The following is a 21720-nucleotide window of genomic DNA, read 5'->3' as shown; positions in this document are numbered from 1 at the left end:
AACAAAACAAAACAAAAAACCCACAAAAAAACAAAAACAAAAACTTACACAAATTCATCTACATGTGCTTGGCTGGGCCTCCCTCAGGACCTCTGGCTGCATCATGTATTCAATAACAAGTGGATGCAATCCAGCCTGAACCAGAGACAACATTTCTATAGTGCTTACTGTATACCAGGCTATACCAGGCACTGTTCTGAATCCTTTGAATGCATTAACTTATGAGATAACATTCCTGTGAGGCGAATGTTATTATAGAATTCTCCTTTTATGGAAGAGGAAACTAAGGCAGAAAGGTCTAGTGACAACTCCTATCCTTACCCCCCAGTTCACAAAGCTAATAAGTGGCAGCACAGGGGTCCAAATGCATGTGGCTGGCTCCAGCAAGTGCCCTAATTTCTGTGGGATGGTGCCCCTGTTTGAACAATACCCGGCAAATACCTGTGAAAGAATGTGACTGACTGTAAGCGTTCCCCATCCTGTGTAGAAGAAGCAGCAAAGTCTATCATGTGTATTCAGGACTTCCAGAGGTAATTCTGACTGTATGCCCTTTCTCCCTGACACGACAACTTTTGATTACTTTAGAATTGAACTTGGGAGGCCGAGGAGGGAGGATTGCTTGAGCCCAGTCTGGGCAACATAGTGAAGCCCCATCTCTACAAAAACTAAAAATACAAAAAGATTAGCCAGGCATGGAGGCACATGCCTGTAATCCAGCTGCTTGGGGGGCTGAGGCAGGAGGATTGCTTGAGCCTAGGAGTTCGAGGTTACAGTGAGCTATGATCACGCCAGTGCACTCTAGCCTGGGTGACAGAGTGAACCCCTGTTTCTAAAACAACAACAATGACGACAAAAACTCCCACATTTGCTGCCTCTCCATTATAATTGTGCAAAAGGCTGAGCAAAGTGATGGCAAATATCTGTGTGTGCAGACTGAGCCTCCCCAGCTCATTATATCTGCATTGAAGGCCTTTGTGGCCTTAAGTCTGGCCTCTCTCTTCGAGGGTGCTTCTGAACATCTAATCCAGGAAACTCTAAGCAAGTGTTTACTCCATGCTGAGAGCACTGAGAGCAGACACACAAGAGCCTCAGTCCAGCAGAGCCAGGGACACGAAGAGGGCCCAGAAGGGTGACTGTCACCTGCAGTCAGATGAGCAGGGTTTGTTCAAGCAGCTCTGTCCCTGCTCTCTGATCTGCCTATTTTTCCTATGTGTGGGTGATGTGCTTCCAGCAAGGCCCTGCCTGAGCCCATCTACTCCAGAAAGCCCAGTGTATACCAAAGGTGCTGCCTGCATCTTGCTGACAGATGAGTGTGAACTCTAAGCAAATAATCCAGAGGAATTCTAAGGTACAACTTGGTGTTTTCTCACTGATCCCTAATGCTGATTTTATTATTATTATTATTATTATTATTATTGAGAGAGGGTCTTGCTGTGTCACTCAGGCTGAAATGTAGTGGCGTGATCTCAGCTCACTGCAACCTCTGCTTCCCAGGCTCAAGCCAATCCTCCCACCTCAGCTTCCCGAGTAGCTGGATGACAGGCACACAACACCGTGCCTGGCTAATTTTTTTTTTTTTTTTTTGTAAAGATGGGGTTTCATCATGTTGCCCAGGCGGGTCTCGAACTCAAGTGATTCACCTTTCCCAGCCTCCCAAAGTGCTGGGATTACAGGTGTGAGCCATGGTGCCCAGCCCTAATGCTGATTTTCATTTACTCTTCCTAGAGCTGATTGTAAAACTGAAGCTAAAAACTCTTATAAAGTAGAGTGTTCTCAGGACCACTGCACTGCGCAACTCTAGGGTGCCATATACGTTTTGCTATATGAATAGTGCCTATTGGAGCTGAGCAGGACACAGCCTGCCCAGATTTGCCAGGGCCAGAGTGAGACATCTCTCACAGGCTGCCCAAAGGGAAGGGCAGTAACTGTCCCAACCTACAGATCTTTGCCTACCTGAGCCAACCCCACCCATCCTAATGGGAAACCGAGGCCTCTAGGGGGATCCCTGCTGCCCTGGAACTAACTCTGGGCAGGTTAGCATCCAATGCCCCCTGCTTCTGTCCAGTCCAGTCTTTTTTCTGTGGCTACACTCACTCTCATCACTCTTCCAACTGCCAGAACTCACCTTCCCTTGAAGTTGAAGCTGATTCAGTGTCAATTAAAAGGATTCAGTTACAACTGGTGGAGGTGGGCAGAATGGCAGAGGATGTAAAGGGAAAACAAAACAAAACAAAACAAACCTGTGCAGAAGATGCTGAAAGAGGGAGAGAAATAAAAGAGGATAACATAGCAAACATCACCTCCACCCGTTCTTTCCATATATCCATTTAATCCTCACAATAATATTGTGTGGGCTCTTTAACTTTAGCTCCCCAATCTGCAGATGAGAATACTGAGGGCACAGAAGTGAGGAATTTGCCTAAGTAGACAAAGAATCAGTGGCAGCACCAGGCATCGGACCCAGACAGTCTGGCACCTGGGCCCTTGCTCTTACCCACTGCACCAGGCTGAGCATGGGAGGGTGGAGGCCCAGAAAAGGTCAAGGTGAGTCTGGACTGGGCCAGTGGCCGGCAAAGGCTCCCTGAGTCACCACCCTCCTCTCCCCCAGCTGAGCAACTCACCGTAGTGGGGAAGATTTCCTTCAATCCCAAGGACGTGCTGGGCCGCGGGGCAGGCGGGACTTTCGTTTTCCGGTGAGTGGCAGCCAGGAGCCAAGCTGGGGACATGGCACTCACAGCCCTCGTGGGCACTGTCCCCTGGAGAGACATTCTTTCAAAGACTCCCCGAGGTGGGTACAGGTTGATCCCTCACTCGCCAGTCCTGCTCTTTCCTTCATCTGTTTTCATTTTTTTGAGTCTTGCTCTGTTGCCCAGGCTGGAGGGCAGTGGTGCAATCTCAGCACACTGCAACCTCCGCTTCCCAGGTTCAAGCAATTCCAGGCCTCAGCCTTCCCAGTAGCTGGGATTACAGGTGTGTATCACCACGCTCGGCTAATTTTTATTTTTATTTTTTAGTAGAGATGGGGGTTTCACCATGTTGGCCAGGCTGGTCTCGAACTCCTGACCTCAAGTGATCCTCCCGCCTTGGCCTCCCAAAGTGCTAGGATTACAGATGTGAGCCACCATGTCCGGCCCTTTATCTGCTTTCCCTGAATGCCCCCCTGCCCCCGCCATCGCCCACTTTCCAGGGGACAGTTTGAGGGACGGGCAGTGGCTGTCAAGCGGCTCCTCCGCGAGTGCTTTGGCCTGGTTCGGCGGGAAGTTCAACTGCTGCAGGAGTCTGACAGGCACCCCAACGTGCTCCGCTACTTCTGCACCGAGCGGGGACCCCAGTTCCACTACATTGCCCTGGAGCTCTGCCGGGCCTCCTTGCAGGAGGTGAGTTGCGGTTCAGGGAGGGTGGGTGGGAAGGTCCGGGCTGGAGAGTGATGCTTTTTGGCCCTTGCTGCTGCTCAGTACGTAGAAAACCCGGACCTGGATCGCGGGGGCCTGGAGCCCGAGATGGTGCTGCAGCAGCTGATGTCTGGCCTGGCCCACCTGCACTCTTTACACATAGGTACCCGAACTGCCCCTGCCTCCCGCTCCCTGTTCTTAGCCCCTGCCTTCTGCCCTCAGCAACCGGCTTTCTTTCTGCCCCCCTCCCACAGTGCACCGGGACCTGAAGCCAGGCAATATTCTCATCACCGGGCCTGACAGCCAGGGCCTGGGCAGGGTGGTGCTCTCAGACTTCGGCCTCTGCAAGAAGCTGCCTGCTGGCCGCTGTAGCTTCAGCCTCCACTCCGGCATCCCCGGCACGGAAGGCTGGATGGCGCCCGAGCTTCTGCAGCTCCTGCCACCAGACAGTCCTGTGAGTCTATCCACCAAGTCCTCCAGGCACACAGCTGCCCCAGGCTGCAGGAATCCGTCCCTGTCCCAGTTCCCCTCCTGAGGAGACTCCATGACACTTGCTGTGTGACTTTGAGCTGTTCCTCCAAGCTTGTTTCTTCTTAAAGAAGGGCTGATTTGTCCCTCCTTCTACAGCAGTATCAGGGACTGTTTTGCCACCCAGGGGACATTAGGCAATGTCTGGAGACATTTTTGACTGTCATGACGTGGGAGGGAGGGGCTACTGGCATCTGCTGGAAATGCTGCTAAATGTCTTACAGGACGGGACAGCACCCAACACAAAGAACTAACAAAATGCCAGTGGTGCTGAGGTTGGGAAACCCTGAGCTAGAAAATGGTTTGTAATCTTCACTGTGCTTCACAACTACTGCGCAACTTAAAAAAAGGATGCCCATTGCCGGGTGCGGTGGCTCACGCCTGTAATCCCAGCACTTTGAGAGGCCGAGGCAGGCGGATTGCTTGAGCTCAGGAGTTCGAGACCAGCCTGGGCAACCTAGGGAGACCTCGTCTCTACCAAAAGCACACACAATTTAGCCGGTGTGGGCGTGTGCATCTGTGGTCCCAGCTACTTGGGAGGCTGAGGCGGGAGGATCGCTTGAGCCTGGGAGGTGGAAGTTCCAGAGAGTCAAGATCACCCTACTACACTCTAGCCTGGACAACAGAGTGAGACTCTCTCTCTCAAAAAACAAAAAACAAACAACACCCCAGGCCCCACACCCAGTGATTTTGACCTAATTGCCTGGGTCATTTTTATGTGGAGCCAAGTTTGAGAACCACTGATGTTGAAGGTTTTGGAGGGCATCAGATGAGCTAATTAGTTGATACACAGAGCAGCATCTGACCCACACAGAGACACTTGCGTTTGGGACCCCAGAATTATGGATTTTGAGTCACAGTGTGTGGGCGGAAGTTGAAGCCAGAGAAATGGATGCCAATCACACAAAAGGACAGTCACCGGGGAAGGCCGCCCCCACTCCTAAAGTTGAGAGAAAGCTCAAAGTGGTGACCTGGGCTCAAGGACTGAATGTATGATGTCATGAGACTATACAGTTTATTTTTAAATTAGTGGCCATGTATATATATATATATCTATTTTTTTTTTTTTTTTGAGATGGAGTTTCGTTCTTGTTGCCCAAGCTGGAGTGCAGTGGTGTGATCTCAGCTCACTGCAACTTCCGCCTCCTAGGTTCAAGTGATTCTCCTGCCTCAGCCTCCCCAGTAGCTGGGACTATAGGCAGGTGCCACCAGGCCGTTGATTTTTGTATTTGTAGCAGAGATGGGGTTTATGCCATGTTGGCCAGGCTGGTCTCAAACTCCCAACCCTCAGATGATTCACCTACCTTGGCCTCCCAAAGTGCTGGGATTATAGGCGTGAGCCACTGTGCTTGGCCCTATATATATATATTTTTGAAACAGGGTCTTGCTCTGTCATGGAGTACAGCGATACCATCACAGCTCACTGCAGCCTTAAACTCCTGGGCTCAAGGGATCCTCTCACCTCAGCCTCCCAAGTAGCTGGGACTACAGGCACACAACATGGCACCCAGCTAATTTTTGTATTTTTTTGTAGAGGCAGGGTCTCACCATGTTGCCCACGCTGGTCTTGAACTCCTGGCCTCAGGCAAGCCTCCCACCTCGGCCTCCCAAAGTGCTGGGATTACAAGGTGTCAGCCACTTGCCTGGCCCAATATTTTAACATTTGAGAAATTCTACATAAAATTTGGGTTTCTGGATTTTCTTTAAAAAAAAAAAAAAAAAATCAGAATTGCTTGAGGCCAAAAGTTCAAGATCAGCCTGGGTAACATAAGAAGACCCACCTCTACAAACAATTTTAAAATTGGTCAGGCATGGTGGCACATGCCTGTAGTCCCAGCTACTCAGGCTGAGGTAGATTGCTTGAGCCCAGGAGTTTGAGGTTACAGTGAGCTGTGGTTGCGCCACTGCACTCTAGCCTGGGCAACATGAGCAAGGCTCCAACTCAAAAAAACCAAAATCAGCTCTGCCACCCTGGAGAGTCCCCTGGTGACAACCAGTTGGAGCTAAGGACCAGCTGCCCCTGCAGACAGAACCCATGCCAGGTCACCACAGTCCTCCTGATTGCTTTATTGCCTCATGTGTGGCACCCACTTATGTAACCTGCCTACACCCTGCAGGAATGAAGCTTGGAAACCTGAACTAGCTCAGTAGGGGCAAAGGTTTTGGATGAAAACCATCGGCCCACTATAGTGGTGTAAATGGGAGGGCTCTAGAGCCAAGGAGATGCTGCCCGGGAAGCATCCTGAGTTCCAGTCTGAGCCAAACCCCTGGCTGCTCTATCAGCCCATGGGAGAATTTAGCCAGGCCAACTTCCTTGGAAGCAGAGATTTCCTTCTCACACCCATCTCTCTGGCCCCAGACCAGCGCTGTGGACATCTTCTCTGCAGGCTGCGTGTTCTACTACGTGCTTTCTGGTGGCAGCCACCCCTTTGGAGACAGTCTTTATCGCCAGGCAAACATCCTCACAGGGGCTCCCTGTCTGGCTCACCTGGAGGAAGAGGTCCACGGTGAGGGAGCCCTGGGCAGGGCAGAGAAGGGAGGAAGGGCAAGACACTAGGCAGGCCTGAAGCAGACTCTCCTCCTCCTCTTCCATCCTCCAGACAAGGTGGTTGCCCGGGACCTCATTGGAGCCATGTTGAGCCCGCTGCCGCAGCCACGCCCCTCTGCCCCCCAGGTGCTGGCCCACCCCTTCTTTTGGAGCAGAGCCAAGCAACTCCAATTCTTCCAGGTCAGAAGGAAAGCTTGGGAATGGCCCCCAAAGTCCTAAGTTTGGGTCCTGGGCAATAAGAAATGGGATATTAGATTGGCTGAGGGAAAACAGGAAGAGCTACCTGGTCCTGGCAGTCTGGCTTTTTCCCTAAACTGGGAGCCAGGCTGGACTCCTGAACTCCACCATCTTGGCACTCTTTGGTCCACTCACTGCCAGCTTTGCCAGCCCCAGCTGCCCTTTGTATGGGAATATAGCCCATTCCTTTCCACCTGAGTCATCGCTCATGCTGTGCCAATAGCCCACTGCATTTGTGTGAACTTGAGCAAGAGACTTCGTGCCTCTGAACTGCAGTTTGCTTATTTGTAGAATGGGGACAGCAGTACCAAGCTCACAGGTTGGTGGTAAATAACAGAGACGTGGCATAGAGAAGCTTCATGCCCCCAGAGACAATGATCCTTGTCAGTCATCCTAAACCACTCCCCTAAGTAAGACAACACACTCCTGGCTATGTGGCCTCTGGCCTTGGTCACAAGGCTCAGGAGCTCTCTGGGCCCCAGGACGTCAGTGACTGGCTGGAGAAGGAGTCCGAGCAGGAGCCCCTGGTGAGGGCACTGGAGGCAGGAGGCTGCGCAGTGGTCCGGGACAACTGGCACGAGCACATCTCCATGCCACTGCAGATAGGTAGAGGCCACACTCAGGTGGGCCTGGGCGGTGGAGGGGAGCCCAGCAGGGATGCTTTTGCCACTGAATTCCCTGTCCACAGACCTGAGAAAGTTCCGGTCCTATAAGGGGACATCAGTGCGAGACCTGCTGCGTGCTGTAAGGAACAAGGTATGTGTTGGGGCCTGGGTGGGCCTGGGTCTTGGGGAGGCCTGGCTGCAGCTGAGCCAGGGTTCTCTGCTCTACCTACCCACAGAAGCACCACTACAGGGAGCTCCCAGTTGAGGTGCGACAGGCACTCGGCCAAGTCCCTGATGGCTTCGTCCAGTACTTCACAAACCGTTTCCCACGACTGCTCCTCCACACGCACCGAGCCATGAGGAGCTGTGCCTCTGAGAGCCTCTTCCTGCCCTACTACCCGCCAGACTCAGAGGCCAGAAGGCCATGCCCTGGGGCCGCAGGGAGGTGAGGTGGGCTGGACGCCACACAGATGGTCTCCATGCTGGCTGGCTGAAGAGCTGAGCCTGTGGCTGGCCTCAGAATCAGAATCAGAAAAGACTGCCAGGCTGGGTGCAGTGGCTCACACCTGTAATCCCAGCATTTTGGGAGGCTGAGGTGAGAGGATCACTTGAGCTCAGGAGTTCGAGACCAGCCTGCCCAACATGGCAAGACCCCATCTCTACAAAGAATTTGAAAAATTGGCCAGGCATGGTGGCGCATGCCTGTAGTCCCAGCTGCTTGGGAGGCTGAGGTGGGAGATCACTTGAGCCCAGGAGTTCGAGGCTGCAGTGAGCCAGGATCATGCCACTGCACTCCAGCCTGGTCCACAGAGAGACACTGTCACCCCCTTGCCCCCACAAGACTGGCAGAGGCTGGGCAGCCTGGGGCTGAAGCAGAGATGTTCCCTGGATCCCAGGCCCTGGCACCCCTCAGGGAATACAAGAAAAAGAAGATTCACATCTGTTTAATGTGTATAAAGCCAAGGAAAGGATAGTTCCGAACTCAATAGATATATTCTGTACAATTCATATGGTGGGGTTGAGGGGGAGGGGACAAGGCTGTAGAACCCACACCCAAACATGTACAAAAATAACTTATACAGCAACCCCCACCTGCAAGGATGATGCAACTCTGCCCAGCCACCGGGGCTGGGGAGCACACTGCAGACGTGGCACCGCGGGAGCCAACCAGTATGGGCCCCAGATGCAGGTGGGAGTGAGGAGGGCACCAGTCCGGAGGGGAGGGCGGCTATTAGGAGGCCTTGAGACGGTTGCTGGCCGAGCGTGAGCTCAGCAGCTTGTCCACCATAGTGCGGGCGTAGCGGAGCCGGCTGGCCAGCTCCTTGCAGCAGCCATACTCCTCCAGGAGACTCAGGCGGTATGTGCGGAAGTCCCGCTTCTCGTCGATGTAGGTCACGGCTGCCATCAGTGGGCACAAGATGAGTTTGGTGTGATCCTGCAAGAGAAGAGGGGTAGGGATTGGCCATCCCAGAGGCCAGTGTATGTTAGGGAGTAGAGGGAAGACACAACAGGTTATAGGTACCTGAGCTGCTCACTCCACGCTCAACTCACATGGGCCACTGCCAGGCACGCAGAGCCTACCCCAGCTCTCTCCTGCCCCTGGTGACCTCCAGCTCACCTGGAAGAAGTTGATCTGCACGCTGCCATTGCTGAGGTGCAGGATGATGGCGCTGCGGGTGCGGAACCAGGTCCGCAAGTAGGGCAGCCGGGCGAGCTCATCACCTTCGCGCGGCGTGATGTTGGCACCTGCCTTCAGCAAGTGCTCGCTCATGTAATTGCGGAAATATTTAAGGAGGGTGATCTGGATGAAAGGTAGGTGAGGGGTTCCAGAATTAGAGTCTGATCCTCCAACACAGGTCCCACTTCCGCAACACCACGCCCCATGGGCCGGATGGCACTCACCTTCTTCATCAAGGAGTTGGGATGGGAACTCACGGTGAGGTAGGACTCAGTGCCGTCACGCTCTATGTACTGCAGGCTGTCACCATCGTTGTAGAGGATGAGGCGTGTTGAGTCATTGAAGAGCACCCCCACGCTGTTATCACAGAGCTGATACCCTAGGGGTCGGTAGAGAGAGGTCTCAGAAAGGGGGAATAGAAAGCGGGGGGTGGGGCCGGGCGTGGTGGCACGTGCTTGTGATTCCAGCACTTTGGGAGGCTGAGGGAGGAGGATTGTTTGAGCCCAGGAGTTTGAGACCAGCCTGGGCAACGTAGCGAGACCCCATCTCTACAAAATATTTTAAAAATTAGCTGAGCGTGATGGTGCACACCTGTAGTCCCAGCTACTTAGGAGGCTGAGCCCGCAGCCAGGCATGAGCCTGGGAGTTTGAGGCTGCAGTGAGCCATGATTGTGCCACTGCACTCCAGCCTGGGCGACAGAGCAGGACCCTGCCTCTGGAAAAAAAAAAAAAAAGCTGGGGAGTCAGGGAGCACTGGGAGCTGGAGCTGGAACTGGGAAGCCAGGGATGGAGACAGGAGGGCACTGAGAAGAGTACCTGGGAGCTCAAACAGGCCAGAGCCTGTAACAACTGAAAAGGTCACCTGGCTGTGCCTGAGTCACCCACCTGTTCTGGAAGAAACCTACCAAGGCCGTACTTGTCCGAATAGTCCACCCACTTGCTGACCCAGAAGATGGGGATGCAGGCAGGATCCTCAGCCTCCTCTGAGACAGAAACAGACAGGCAATTGGTCAGGACCAGCCTCTTCCCCTCTGGTCCACACATGTGGCCCACACTAGGGAAAAGGGAAGCCTGCTGGGCACCCCATCTGGGCTCAGTTGAGAGGCTTAGGGCCCCAGAGAAGAGCAAAGCAGGGCCTCTGCTGCCAACAGGCTCAGACAAGCAGCAGCACAGACATGTCTGCAGAGAAAGTCTCAGCACAGTGCACCAAGTTCCACTCACTCCTTCATTCCACTGACCCATTTACTGAAGGCCTACCATGCCAGGCACTGTCGCAGGTACAGTGAGCAACAGACAAAACCCCAGCCTCCATGGAGCTTACACTGTGGTTGTAGGGGCAAAGACTAATCAATTTAAGTATGGACAAAATATCAGTGACTTCTATCATGGTAAGAGTCAGAGACATCTAGTTTTCCAGTTTGGAGTAATTAAGAAACTGTGAAGAGAGAAGCCAGTTGCAAACACATCAAAATGTTATGTTCAGTGCATGCAACAAACCCCTTACTTTAAATCCAATAAACAAAGAAGGACATGTTGGACTATGTTGGGTGAGAAGTGTTATCGAGAACTATGCAGTGGGTGAGGGGATGAGAAGCACCAGCAGAGAGGCCAGGGAGATGCTCACAGAGCTGACACTGGAGCAGACACTTGAAGGAGGCCACAGCATAAGCCATGTGGTGTCTGGAAGAAGTGCCTTCATGCCAGGACCAGGGAGAAAGCCCTGAGGCTGCAGTACATCTGGGTCTGTTATTTCAAGGGTCTTGAAGAAACAATAGGAACTTACTGAGCAAAAGAAACAGCATATGAAGGTGGCACATCGAGGTGCTAGAGTAAAAGACAGATCAGAAAAGGAGGCAGAAGCCACAGCAAGCAGGGCCTTGGATATCAGGAAATGGGGAAACCAATGGTCCTGTGGAGACAGGGCCTGGACAACTCACCAGTGCTTTGTTGGCCAAGGCCCCTCCTGCCTTTTCCAGATGCCCCAAGCAATCCTGCCCTGCCCAGGGCCCAGCAGTACCCACCTTGCCTGACCAGCCCACGCTCCGAGGGCTTGGAGGCATTGACACTGTGCAGCTGCTGCAGCATGTCACTGAGGTGGCAGTCAACCACCTCACCTGTCTCTCGAACCACTGGTTCTTCTTTTTCCCGGGGACGCTCAGGCAGGGGGTTCTCCAAGCCTAGGAAGGTGACAAAAACAGGGGGCATTGGGAAGGGCATAGGACTCCCCTGCCAAAGCTGAAACTCTTCTGAAAGAAAAATTCTCTTAGTTACCACTGCTTTGGGGAAACTGAGTCAGTGCCTGGTTATTAGAGCAGCAGCTGCCATGCTCAGGTGACAGGCACATAGTGCTCACTGTGAGGCAACAGATCTTCAGAAGCTCTGGCCTCTGACCCAACGGTGTGGCCCTGCAGGATATGACCTGCCACTCAGGCAAACAGCTTGAAGGCACCAGCAGCTCAGAGCTGCCCAGCTTCGAGCAAAGAATTGAAAGCAACTTCAGCATCCAGGCAGATGGAAGGGCTGAGTAGTTTAGTTCATCCACAGAATGGATTCAGTAGGCATTTAAATAAAAACACAAGAAATTTCTTTCCACCCCCAAATTTGCTTTATATGCTTATTTATAACCAAAAAAGCTAGAAAAGATAACATGAAATTTTAACGCTGATTATATCTGGGCAGTAGAAACACAGATTATTTTTATTGTCTTTTTCCTTATTTATTTATTCCCCCACCAATATGTGCCAATTCTCCTTGTATAATATAAAATGTTTAAGTTTTCAATTAAAAAACGATGTCATGATAGGGACTTAGCTATGAAATAATAAGATATTACGGATTTGCTTTAAACACTCCAGCAAGGCCAGGCCCAGTGGCTCACACCTATAATCCCAACACTATGAGAGGCCAAGGCAGATAGACTGTTTTAGCTCAGGAGTTCGAGACCAGCCTGAGCAACATGGCAAAACCCTGTCTTTACTAAAAATATAGAAACTAGCTGGACATGGTGGCACACCTGTAGTCCTAGCTACTTGGGAGGCTGAGGTGGGAGAGTCACTTGAACGCAGGAGGTGGAGGCTGCAGTGAGCCATGATCTTGCCACTGCACTCCAGCCTGGGCAACAAAGCAAGACTGTCTCAAATAAATAATAATAAATAGTAAATAATAATTTTTTAAAACACCAGTAACAAAAAAGGCAGGAGGCTGGAATAAATAAAACAAGTCTGTCCAAATGTTGATAACTAGTAAAAATAGATGAAACATGGGACTCATCATACAGTTCTCTCCACCTTCGGGTAACACAAGTCTGTCCAAATGTTGATAACTAGTAAAAATAGATGAAACATGGGACTCATCATACAGTTCTCTCCACCTTCGGGTAACTGAAAATTTCCTTAAGTTTTTAAAATGCTATATGAAAAATTAAAAGTGAAAGAAAAAAAGTAGGAGGCTGAGGCAGGAGGATCACTTGAGCTCAGGAGTTCGAGACCAGTGTGGGCAACTGGGCAAGACCTCATCTCTACAAAAAATTTGAAGATTGTTCAGATGCGGTGGCAGATGCCTCAAGTCCCAACTACTTGGGAGGCTGAGGCTGGAGGATCACTTGAGCCCAGGAGATCAACGCTACAGTGAGGTAAGACTGTGCCACTGCGCTCCAGCCTGGGAGACAGAGCAAGACCCTGTCTCAAATTAAAAAAAAAAAAAAAGCAGAGAAATAAGTAATCCTTTAAAATATAGCCCAAAGAATAAAATATCCATGAGTCTATTTCAGACATAACCAAATAAATAAGTGAATGGGAGAGAAGGAACAGCTCTTCCTTACAGAAGAATTCTAATTATTAAATGTAGAAAAAGTGAGGAAAGGAAAAATTACCATTAGAACATCACTCTAGGCAGGGCACAGTGGCTCATGCCTGTAATCCTAACACTTTGGGAGGCCGAGGAGGATCACTTGAGGGCAGGAGTTTGAGATAAGCCTGGTCGACATAGTGAGATCTTGTCTTTACAAAAAAAATTTTCTTTTTTTTTTTTTTTTTTTTTTGAGACAGAGTCTCGCTCTGTCGCCCAGGCTGGAGTGCAGTGGTAAGATCTCGGCTCACTGCAACTTCCGCCTTCCAGGTTCAAGCGATTCTTGTGCCTCAGTTTCCTGAGTAGCTGAGATTACAAGTGCACACCACCACGCCCGGCTAATTTTTTGTATTTTTAGTAGAGACAGGGTTTCACCACATTGCCCAGACTGATCTTGAACTCCTGAGCTCAGGCAATCCACCCACCTCGGCCTCCCAAAGAAAAAAATTTTTTAATTAGCTGGGTATGGTGGCACATGCCTGTAGTCCTAGCTACTCTGGAGGGTGGGGCAGGGGGACTGTTTGAGCCCAGGATGTTTGGGCTGCGGTGAGCTATGATTGAGCCACTGCATTCCAGCCTGGGTGACAGCAAGTCCTGAGACCTGTCTCAAAAAACATTCCACTGTAATAATTGCTGCAAGATATGTAGAAACTCTGGGGAGTTTTTTGTTGTTGTTGCGACTTTTCTGTATAAGCCTAAAATTATTCCAAAATGAAGTTTAAGAAAAACCAATACCTAAAAATTGAAAACTGAAAAATGAACTCAAGTTGTACATCAAATTTGTGATATATCCACAGAGGAAAAAAAGGTATTTCAAGTGACTTTTTAAAACTATGTATCCTTAGTGAAATATACTTTAAGGACAATTAGAATTGCAAGAAAATAAAATATCATTTAATAACAGGAACTCATATTTGTTGAAAATTTTAAGTATATTAATGTAAGGGAACAAGATTTTCAGTTTCAGAGAAAAGAAATACAAGTATAAACCAAAGAAGTAAAAACAGATTAATAGTGTGTCTGAATCAGACACTTAAAAATTACCAGAAGAAAAGCAGTAACTCCCAGTGGAGAAGATCACTGTAAGACAATATGTATCAATGTTAAATTTCCTGAACGTGGGAATTGTGCCAGGTACTATTGTTATGTAAAAGAATCTGTTTTTAGGAAGCATACACTGAAGCACTAAGGGTAAAGTGTAGGACGTATACAACTTTTGAATGTTCAGAAAAAAGAGGGCAATTGATAAATGTGAAAAAAAGTGTTAACTGGTGAGTCTGGGCAAAAGGGGAGAACAGGAGTGTGTTTTTGGTCTCTGCTACCTTTTTCATAAGCTTGCAATAATATCAAAATAAAATGTTTAAAAATGTGTGACTCAGAAATACCATCATAGACTCAATGTCAGTTTTCCCCCACTGCCACAAATGCAGTTCCTAATTCTGTTCTCTGAAGAGACCTAGAAACAATGACAACCTAAGCAATGGCATGTGGTTTTTGATTTTTAAGAAAATGTCCATCTTTTTTAAGAGAAGTATTCTGAAGTTTATATAGGTATAAAATGGCAAAGTGCCTGGGGTTAACTTTAAAAAATACTTCAAAGGAACAAAAATAAATAAATGGAGCAAACTTGACAAAATCCTGATAACTAATTATTGAATCTGGTAAGTATGAGGGGATCCATTACATTATGCTCTATATGTGTACTTGAAATTTTCATGCTGGCTGGGCGCAGTGGCTCACACCTGTAATCCCAGCACTTTGGGAGGCCAAGGTGGGCAGATTGCTTGAGCTCAGGAGTTCGAGAATAGCCTGGGCAACAAAGTGAGAACCTGTCTCTACAAAAAATCAGCCGGGCATGCAGCACATGCCTGTAGTCTCAGCTGAGATGGGAGGATGGCTTGAGCCTGGGAGGTAGAAGTTGCAGTGAGCCGAGATCATACCACTCCACTCCAACCTAGGAGACAGAGCCAGACCCTGTCTCAAAAAAAAAAAAAAAAAAAAAGGAAATTTTCATGTTTTTTAATGAATCATGAAAAAGTGTTAGAAATTTTTTTTAAAGGCCAGGTGTAGTAGCTCATGCCTGTCATCCCAACACTTTGGCGGAGGTGGGAGGATCGTTTGAGCCCAGGAGTTCCAAGACCAGCCTGGGCAACACAGCAAAACACTGTCTCTACAAAAACTAGAAAAATTAGCCAGGCATGGTGGCGCATGCCTGACAGTCCCAGCTACTTGGGAGGCTGAGATGGGAGGATCAATTGAGCCCTAGAGTTGAAAGCTGCAGTGAGCTGTGATTGTGCCTCTGCACTCCAACCTGGAAAACAGAGGAGAGACCCTGTCTCCAAAAAATTAAATTAATTAATTAAAGTGATTGGAAAGAATTTTTCAGGCTTGGCATTCAGTCCATTTTCTTCTTCTTGGGCATGGTAGGTTTATCTAGCCATGGTAAGGTCAGTCTTTCCTGGCAGGGCCAAGGAGCAGATGGGCATTGGAACCACGGATTGAAGGACAGAGGCCTGTCCTACTCCACACCTGAGCTCTCGGGTTCAGGGACTAAGCCGCACACACTCCTACAACCTAGGCTTTCTCTGGGGGTGTCTGCTCTCTTACCCAGAGCCTTGTTGTACCTTTATTGAGGACTGTGAGGGGCTTCCGGTTGCTGGGGTCCAGGCTGCTGGGAGCAATCGAAAACCTCGGTGGAATGGTCAGGCAGGTGATGGGGAGACGGGCAGGGATATAGCCAGAAGTAAAGAACTCGTCGTTAAGCAGCTCGTTAATGGTTGGGCGGGCAGTGGGATCTGTCTGAAGCATCTTCTGGATGAGGGAGGCGGCCACGGGGTTGATGTGCTGGGGCAGAGAGAGGGACAGCCATAAGCAGAATGTGAAGGGGACCCGGAGTACAGTACGGCCTCAAAGGGGCTGCAGGTCCCAGCCCACATGCAGCCCCCAGTCTCAAATACACCACAGGTCAGTAGTTCACAACTTGGTTCAATGCCAAGTTCTCCACGGTCAGCTTTACTGAGCACAATTGACAGAAGGGTCAATGGACTGTGGCCTAGCACCAACTCACTTTCCTAGCACTCACTATGTGCCAGGAAAGCATTCTAAGCACTCCTGTGTTTGGCTCACTTAGCCCTCACCAACACATCTAAGGAGTGGGGATCTATTGTCATCCCTTTTTCGCAGAGGAGGAAAGTGAGGCCCAGAGAGGGTGAAGGCCTTGTCTAGCTGGCTTGATTCCATGCTGTCTCTGACAGTGAACTGACACTTTGTGATGGATTTACTATGTCTCTCCTTATGGTAACAGGCCTCTTGGCTTCACATAAGGACACTACACTTCAGACTGGCTGTGTGCTAGGCTTCTGCAGGAACCAGCTATTCCTTTAAATGTATTTCTGTTGGTGGTTGTGAAAATGCACACCACAGCCGGGCACGGTGGCTCATGCCTGTAATCCCAGCACTTAGGGAGGCCGAAGCAGGCGGATCACGAGGTCAGGAGATCAAGACCATCCTGGCTTAACGCGGTCAAACCCTGTCTCTACTACAAATACAGAAAAAAGTAGCCGGGCATGATGGCGGGCGCCTGTAGTCCCAGCTACTCAGGAGGCTGAGGCAGGAGAATGGCGTGAACCTGGGAGGCAGAGCTTGCAATGAGCCGAGATCACGCCACTGCATTCCAGCCTGGGCGACAGTGAGACTCCGTCTCAGAAAAGAAGAAAAGGCACACCACTATGCCATTAGGAAGGCCTGGGATTCACAGTGATTCATAATTCTGAGAGCGCATACCACATGCAAGGCACTCTGTGAGGTGCTCCAAGGCAGGAACTCCACTTTATAGATGGAAACTATGGTTCAGAAGATGCAGGCCAGGCTGGGCATGGTGGCTCATGCCTGTAATCCCAGCACTTTGGGAGGCCAAGGCGGGTGGATCACCTGAGGTCAGGAGTTCGACTTGAACTGGAAGGTGGAGGTTGTATGACCGAGATTACCACTGCACTGGCAAAAAAAAAATCACCTAAAAAAAAAAAAAAAAAAAACAATGTGATCTCGCTAAGTGGCAGAATCCATTTGAATTAAGATAATCCATTTCTAGAGCTTAAGCACTTTTGCCTCCTACTCCTTCCCACCTCCTTTGTTTTTTGCTTTTTACACAACTTTTGGGTTACCCAATCTCTTGAGAATCTGCCAACTCTCTCCCCCTAGAAAAAATGCTTATGTGCACATACATGTCAAATTCTGTATGCAATTTCAGACACAGGCCCTCTCAAGCTCTGTGGCTACCTTAGAGGTGGGATAGACCTATTTCTGGTCCTAGGATATTTCTGGGCTCCGTAAATAGCTTCTGGGGAAAACAAAATAAATGTAAACTTAAAGCATCATTAGTCACCTTGGGAATACTGTATTCATTCTTCTTGATCCGGAGGTAGGTCTCTTTTAGGCAAGAAGTCTCAAAAGGTGGTTTGCCCACTAACAAGGTATACCTGTAAGCACAAGGTAGGATTTGGCACCAGTCTCCCAGCCACAACCCAGACATAAGAGAAATCATCTCAGGGTCAGAACAAAGGTCAGGCATCCTCTGGACACTCACTCTAACTCTGGGGCCCCTGAAGACAATCCCCAAGTCCACTGAGCAGCCCCAGGAGCCATGACATTGGCTAGAATAAGCCCTCAGCAGAATACACGTGGTGAGACCAGGATTCTTAAGGGCCAGTGATTTTTTAGCTATAGCCTGCGGTCATCTAGGACTCTGTGCAAGGGCCTCAGAGGCTGCCTGTCATGCAAAACAGGTCAAAGGGCTACCTGCACTTACAGAAGCAGCTCCACCTTTAGCAGTTCTGTACTAAAGTCTTCAAGTTTTCATTTGAAAAAACCCCACTGCAAAGACGTATGAAAGCCATTGGTACAACTCATTTCTAACCCTCCAGTACCTAGGCCCAAAACAAGAAAGATAACACCTGAAAAGGCCCAAGCCACCTGATAACACCTGAAAAGACCCTCCGCCTGCCACCAACCGCTGCTGATGGTCTTAATCCAGAATGACCACTGGCACCTCATCTTTCCATCTGTAACTCCTGGCCTAATTTCCCCCACCATGCTAATGCTCATCAGTGTTTAAGACCTTATTGTGCATGGGAATCACCAAAGGACCTTGTTAAAAATCCAGATTCTGATCCAGTAAGTAGTCTGGGTCCTGAGATTGTGCATACAAGTTCCCAGATGATGGTGATGCTGCCCTGTGGACAACTCTAAGCAAAGGACTACAGTAAGGTTGTGGAGACTCTCCCTCCTCTTCCTCCTCCTCCTCTGTACCCATGGCCTAGGCTGCAGAAATCCAACAGGATACACCAGTGACAGGGAAAGATATGGCAATTAGGCTTTGGGGGTGACTTGTCCCCTGGAGTAGGCTTTCTGTAAAGCAGGCCGAAAGGTCCACAGAAAAGGTCAGCCAGGTAGGATGTCCCAAAGTTGCCCCTGCTGAGACCAGGTAGGTCCAGAGACAACTCCCAACTTACATGATACACCCAATGGACCACACATCCACCTCGAAACTGTGCCCTTTCTTGCTCAGCACCTCGGGAGCTATGTAATTAGGAGTCCCACACAGGGTCTTCTTCCTCTCCCCGTCATATTCGACTTTGGTTGCCAGTCCAAAATCCCCTGGGACAGAGGTAGGAAGAGTGGGTACTTAGATGCCAGCCTCTGACATCTGTCAATGCAGAAGGCTAGTTAAGGTTTGACCATCCAGAACCAGGGCCATTTGATCCCACAAGCCTCTGCTCCTTGTATGCAGCAAGGCTTCCCTAGGAATCTTCCCGCCATGCTGACACCAGGGAGGTGCCTCCAGTGACACTTCTCACTCCTCCTCTTAGAAAGGGGCTATGCTTCGAAACGGAAACTGACAGGGATAGTAAAACTCCAATGCCTTCAAGGATCAAGCAAGTTAACCTCCAAGACTTGGCAAGTCTGTGAAGAAGTAATAGGGAGGAGTAGAGACTGTGGCAAACAAGAAGGAAGGGGACAGCTGTTTTCCAGCCCAGCAAAGGGCTGCCCTAAGAAAATGCTGTCCTCGTATTACTGGAGCTTTCACCTGTTTAAAAGGAGATCTGAATCAAAATTTTTATGTCAAACCTTCCAATTTAAAAAATAAAAACAAATTCAAATTCTTTGTAAAAAAAAAGAAAAATGTTGTATTGGGGCACAAAAAAATAATGCATCTGTAGGCAAGATACTGACTTGTGGGTTCTTTGTCTCCTTCCTTTCTCCCAGCCTCCTCCAAATTCCAGCCTCTTGTTGTGATGTCAAGCACCCCTGCAGGCTCAGCAACTCACCTATTTTCACCTCCAGATCTTCATTCAGGAAAAGGTTGCCCAGCTTGAGGTCTCGGTGAATAACTCGGTTTCGGTGCAGGTACTGGCAGCCAAGCACAATTTGCCGTAGGTAGTATCGGGCCTCAGGCTCAGTCAGGGCTTTCCTCCTCTTGTGCAGCTCCAGGAGAGACTGTGGGTAGGAAGGAAAGGGCAGGAGGGATGGGGAGGTGGATTGAGGCCGGTGGGGAAGGGAGAGGGTTACCAGGCAAAGGAAGCACAGGACTGGACTCTGGACTCCCAAGGGATGAAAGAGGGGTCTTGGTGGGTTCCTCTCCTTCCCTATGCCCCCACCCCATTCCTTCTCCAGCACAACTGGCATCTGGACCCTGCCTTAACACTGTCCACAACCATTCGCAGCACCCCTTCTCCTCCTAGCTTCCTCCCTTACCTAGGGCTCCTCTCTCAGCACCACTCCGGAGGCTCCGAGTCCCCAGCACCAGATCCATTTCCTGACTCTTATCTCTTCCGGAAGGCCCGAAGTCTGGCTCCAACTACCCCCTCACTGACCCAGCTCCACTCCAGAATCTCCTAGGGCGCGGCATCACTAACCTGGGACTCCTCCCTGGGCACTCCAGGGCCCTAGCGTCCATTACCAGCACCCCTCCCCCCAGCACCTCGCGTCCAGAAGCTGACTTCCCTATCAGCAACATGACTCAGACTCCACTTCACTGGAACCCCCTCCTCTAGCAGCTCCAAGAGCCAAGAAGCCTTTACCAAAGACACTTTCCATACTTAAGCGGGAGGCTCCCAGCACCCTTCTCTAGCAGCTCCAAGTCCCAGGCACTCCCTTGCTGGGCACTCTTTCCAGCAGCTCCAGGTCTGGGCGCTCCAACTGCCCCGCAGGCAGTTCCAGTTCCCCAGCAGCGACACTCACCCTCCGGCGGCAGAGCTCCAACACCACGAACACGAAGTCGTTGTCCTCGAAAAAGCCGTGGAATCCTACGACGTGCTGGTGGGCGAGGCTGCGGTGAATGGATATTTCCATGGACATCTTCTCCCTCTGGTGCGGCTTGAGCAGCAGAGACTTAGGCACAATCTTGCCCGCGAACACCTCCTTGGTGTCCGCGTCCGAGATCTCGAAACACTTGGCAAAGCCGCCCTTGCCCAAAAAGCGGCCCCGCACATAGCGCCGCCGGCTGCGTGGGTCCACTAGGACCTCCGGGATCTCTTTCGCCGGTGGAGCCGCCGCCGGAGCTCCGGGAGCTGCAACTCCGGGGACCCCGGCTTTCCCAGGGTCGGCCGGTGCCCGTGCCAGCTTCCCTGCAGTCACCGCCGCACTCATGCTCCCAAACCTGCTCTGCAGACCTGGATCCGAGCAGAGGCTCCGCACCGCTCCGCTCCTCCCCGAATTCAAACGCGGCGCTGGGAACGTTACAAAAGCCTGCGCGCCACTGATTGGCCGCGGGGATTTAAAATCCAAACCCGCCCGCCGCGCGGCACCACGGGAGAGCCCTGCGCAGCAGCCGCCTTTAAACCCGGACCCAGCCGGGGAAAACCTGATTGACAGGGACACCCGAACACGTGGGATAGCCTGGGAAACCAAACCCGGCGTGGATGCGGAGACCCAGCCCCAAGAGGGGAGGAATTCCTTCGGGGTTTCTCCCTTTCTCGGGGGTCCGGGAAAGCTCCTGCAGTTCACTTGCGCCTCCTCCAGGAAGCTTTTCCTTAAATCTTCCTCCACCTCCACCCCACCTAGAATATAAGCTCTCTAAGAGTAGGGAACTGGCACGCCAACAGGTAGTTTAGGAGAGCCTTAGCACCCGCCTCCGATGCCGTCAGCTCTCAGCCAAGCCACCCGAAATGAACTAAAATCTAAGTAAAAGTGTCCTTGCCAAACATACCTTCATGGCAAGTCCCCTAGCCCTGTTCCTTCAAATAACTGCTGTTCCTGAGCGACTCAGGATTACAGAGTAACGCTGCTTAAAGGAAGGGCCAGGTAACAGTAGCATCGCCATCACCTGAGAGCTTGTTAGAACCGCAAAGGCAAACGTTCAGGCCCTACCCCAGACCTCCCGAGTCAGTGTCCGCCTCTTAACAAGACTGCTCAGGTGATTCCTACACATCCTGAAGTCGGAGAAGCACAGTACCAGAGCCCCCCATGATGCAACGAAGCTGTCTGGCCTGCTCGCTACTGAATTTCCCAGGGCCTAAAATAGTGGACACTCAGTTTCTTGGTCAGAGGAAGGGAAGGTTGGAGGAATGCCTAGCAAACTGGCAGGTCATAGCCAAATGTGTCTTGCAGGGTTTTGTTTGGCCTCCCTCCCGCCCCGCCGTTTTTTTTTTTGTGACGGAGTCTTGCTCTGTCGCCCAGGCTGGAGTGCAGTGGCACGATCTCAGCTCACTGCAACCTCTGCTTCCCAGGTTCAAGCAATCCTCCCACCTCAGCCTCCCAAGTAGCTGGAATTACAAGCATGCACCACCATGCCCGGCTAATTTTTGTAATTTTAGTAGAGAAGAGGTTTCACCATGTTGGCCAGGCTGGTCTTGAACTCCTGACCTCAAGTGATCTGCCCCCTCGGCC

General features: G+C 50.6%; 2 protein-coding genes across 3 annotated transcripts in view; one reads left to right on the top strand and one right to left on the bottom strand.

Annotated features, from left to right (window-relative positions):
* The window catches only part of ERN2 (endoplasmic reticulum to nucleus signaling 2), a 23263-nt gene extending 14967 nt beyond the window's left edge, over positions 1–8296 (top strand). For both annotated transcript variants that reach the window (XM_032157130.2, XM_032157131.2), the window contains 9 exons: positions 2609–2693; positions 3188–3377; positions 3456–3555; positions 3647–3846; positions 6280–6427; positions 6521–6648; positions 7188–7311; positions 7394–7461; positions 7547–8296. In XM_032157130.2, coding sequence (XP_032013021.1) covers positions 2609–2693; positions 3188–3377; positions 3456–3555; positions 3647–3846; positions 6280–6427; positions 6521–6648; positions 7188–7311; positions 7394–7461; positions 7547–7759 — 1256 coding nt within the window. In that variant the 3' untranslated portion in view covers positions 7760–8296. The remainder of the gene's footprint in view (positions 1–2608; positions 2694–3187; positions 3378–3455; positions 3556–3646; positions 3847–6279; positions 6428–6520; positions 6649–7187; positions 7312–7393; positions 7462–7546) is intronic.
* On the bottom strand, positions 8239–21720 carry PLK1 (polo like kinase 1). The gene is made up of 10 exons (XM_032157132.2): positions 20074–21720; positions 19161–19329; positions 18345–18489; positions 17219–17312; positions 15459–15678; positions 11010–11165; positions 9894–9971; positions 9213–9367; positions 8929–9111; positions 8239–8745 (listed from the first exon to the last, which is right to left on the bottom strand). Exons 1-10 carry the CDS (start codon positions 20479–20481, stop codon positions 8542–8544), a joined length of 1812 nt encoding a protein of 603 aa, XP_032013023.1. The 5' UTR covers positions 20482–21720; the 3' UTR covers positions 8239–8541.

The sequence above is a fragment of the Hylobates moloch genome, unplaced genomic scaffold (assembly GCF_009828535.3).
Source record: "Hylobates moloch isolate HMO894 unplaced genomic scaffold, HMol_V3 SCAFFOLD_6, whole genome shotgun sequence".
Lineage (NCBI taxonomy): Eukaryota > Metazoa > Chordata > Mammalia > Primates > Hylobatidae > Hylobates > Hylobates moloch.
This window is presented reverse-complemented; position numbering and strand designations above follow the sequence as displayed.

Coding starts and splice junctions, on each gene's coding strand:
- PLK1 (XM_032157132.2), bottom strand. CDS start 20,481: ATGAGTGCGGCGGTGACTGCAGGGAAGCTGGCACGGGCACCGGCCGAC. Junction 19,330..20,073: donor TGGAGCTCTGCCGCCGGAGG/GTGAGTGTCGCT, acceptor TCCTACCCACAG/TCTCTCCTGGAGCTGCACAA. Junction 9,112..9,212: donor CCAACTCCTTGATGAAGAAG/GTGAGTGCCATC, acceptor CCTTTCATCCAG/ATCACCCTCCTTAAATATTT.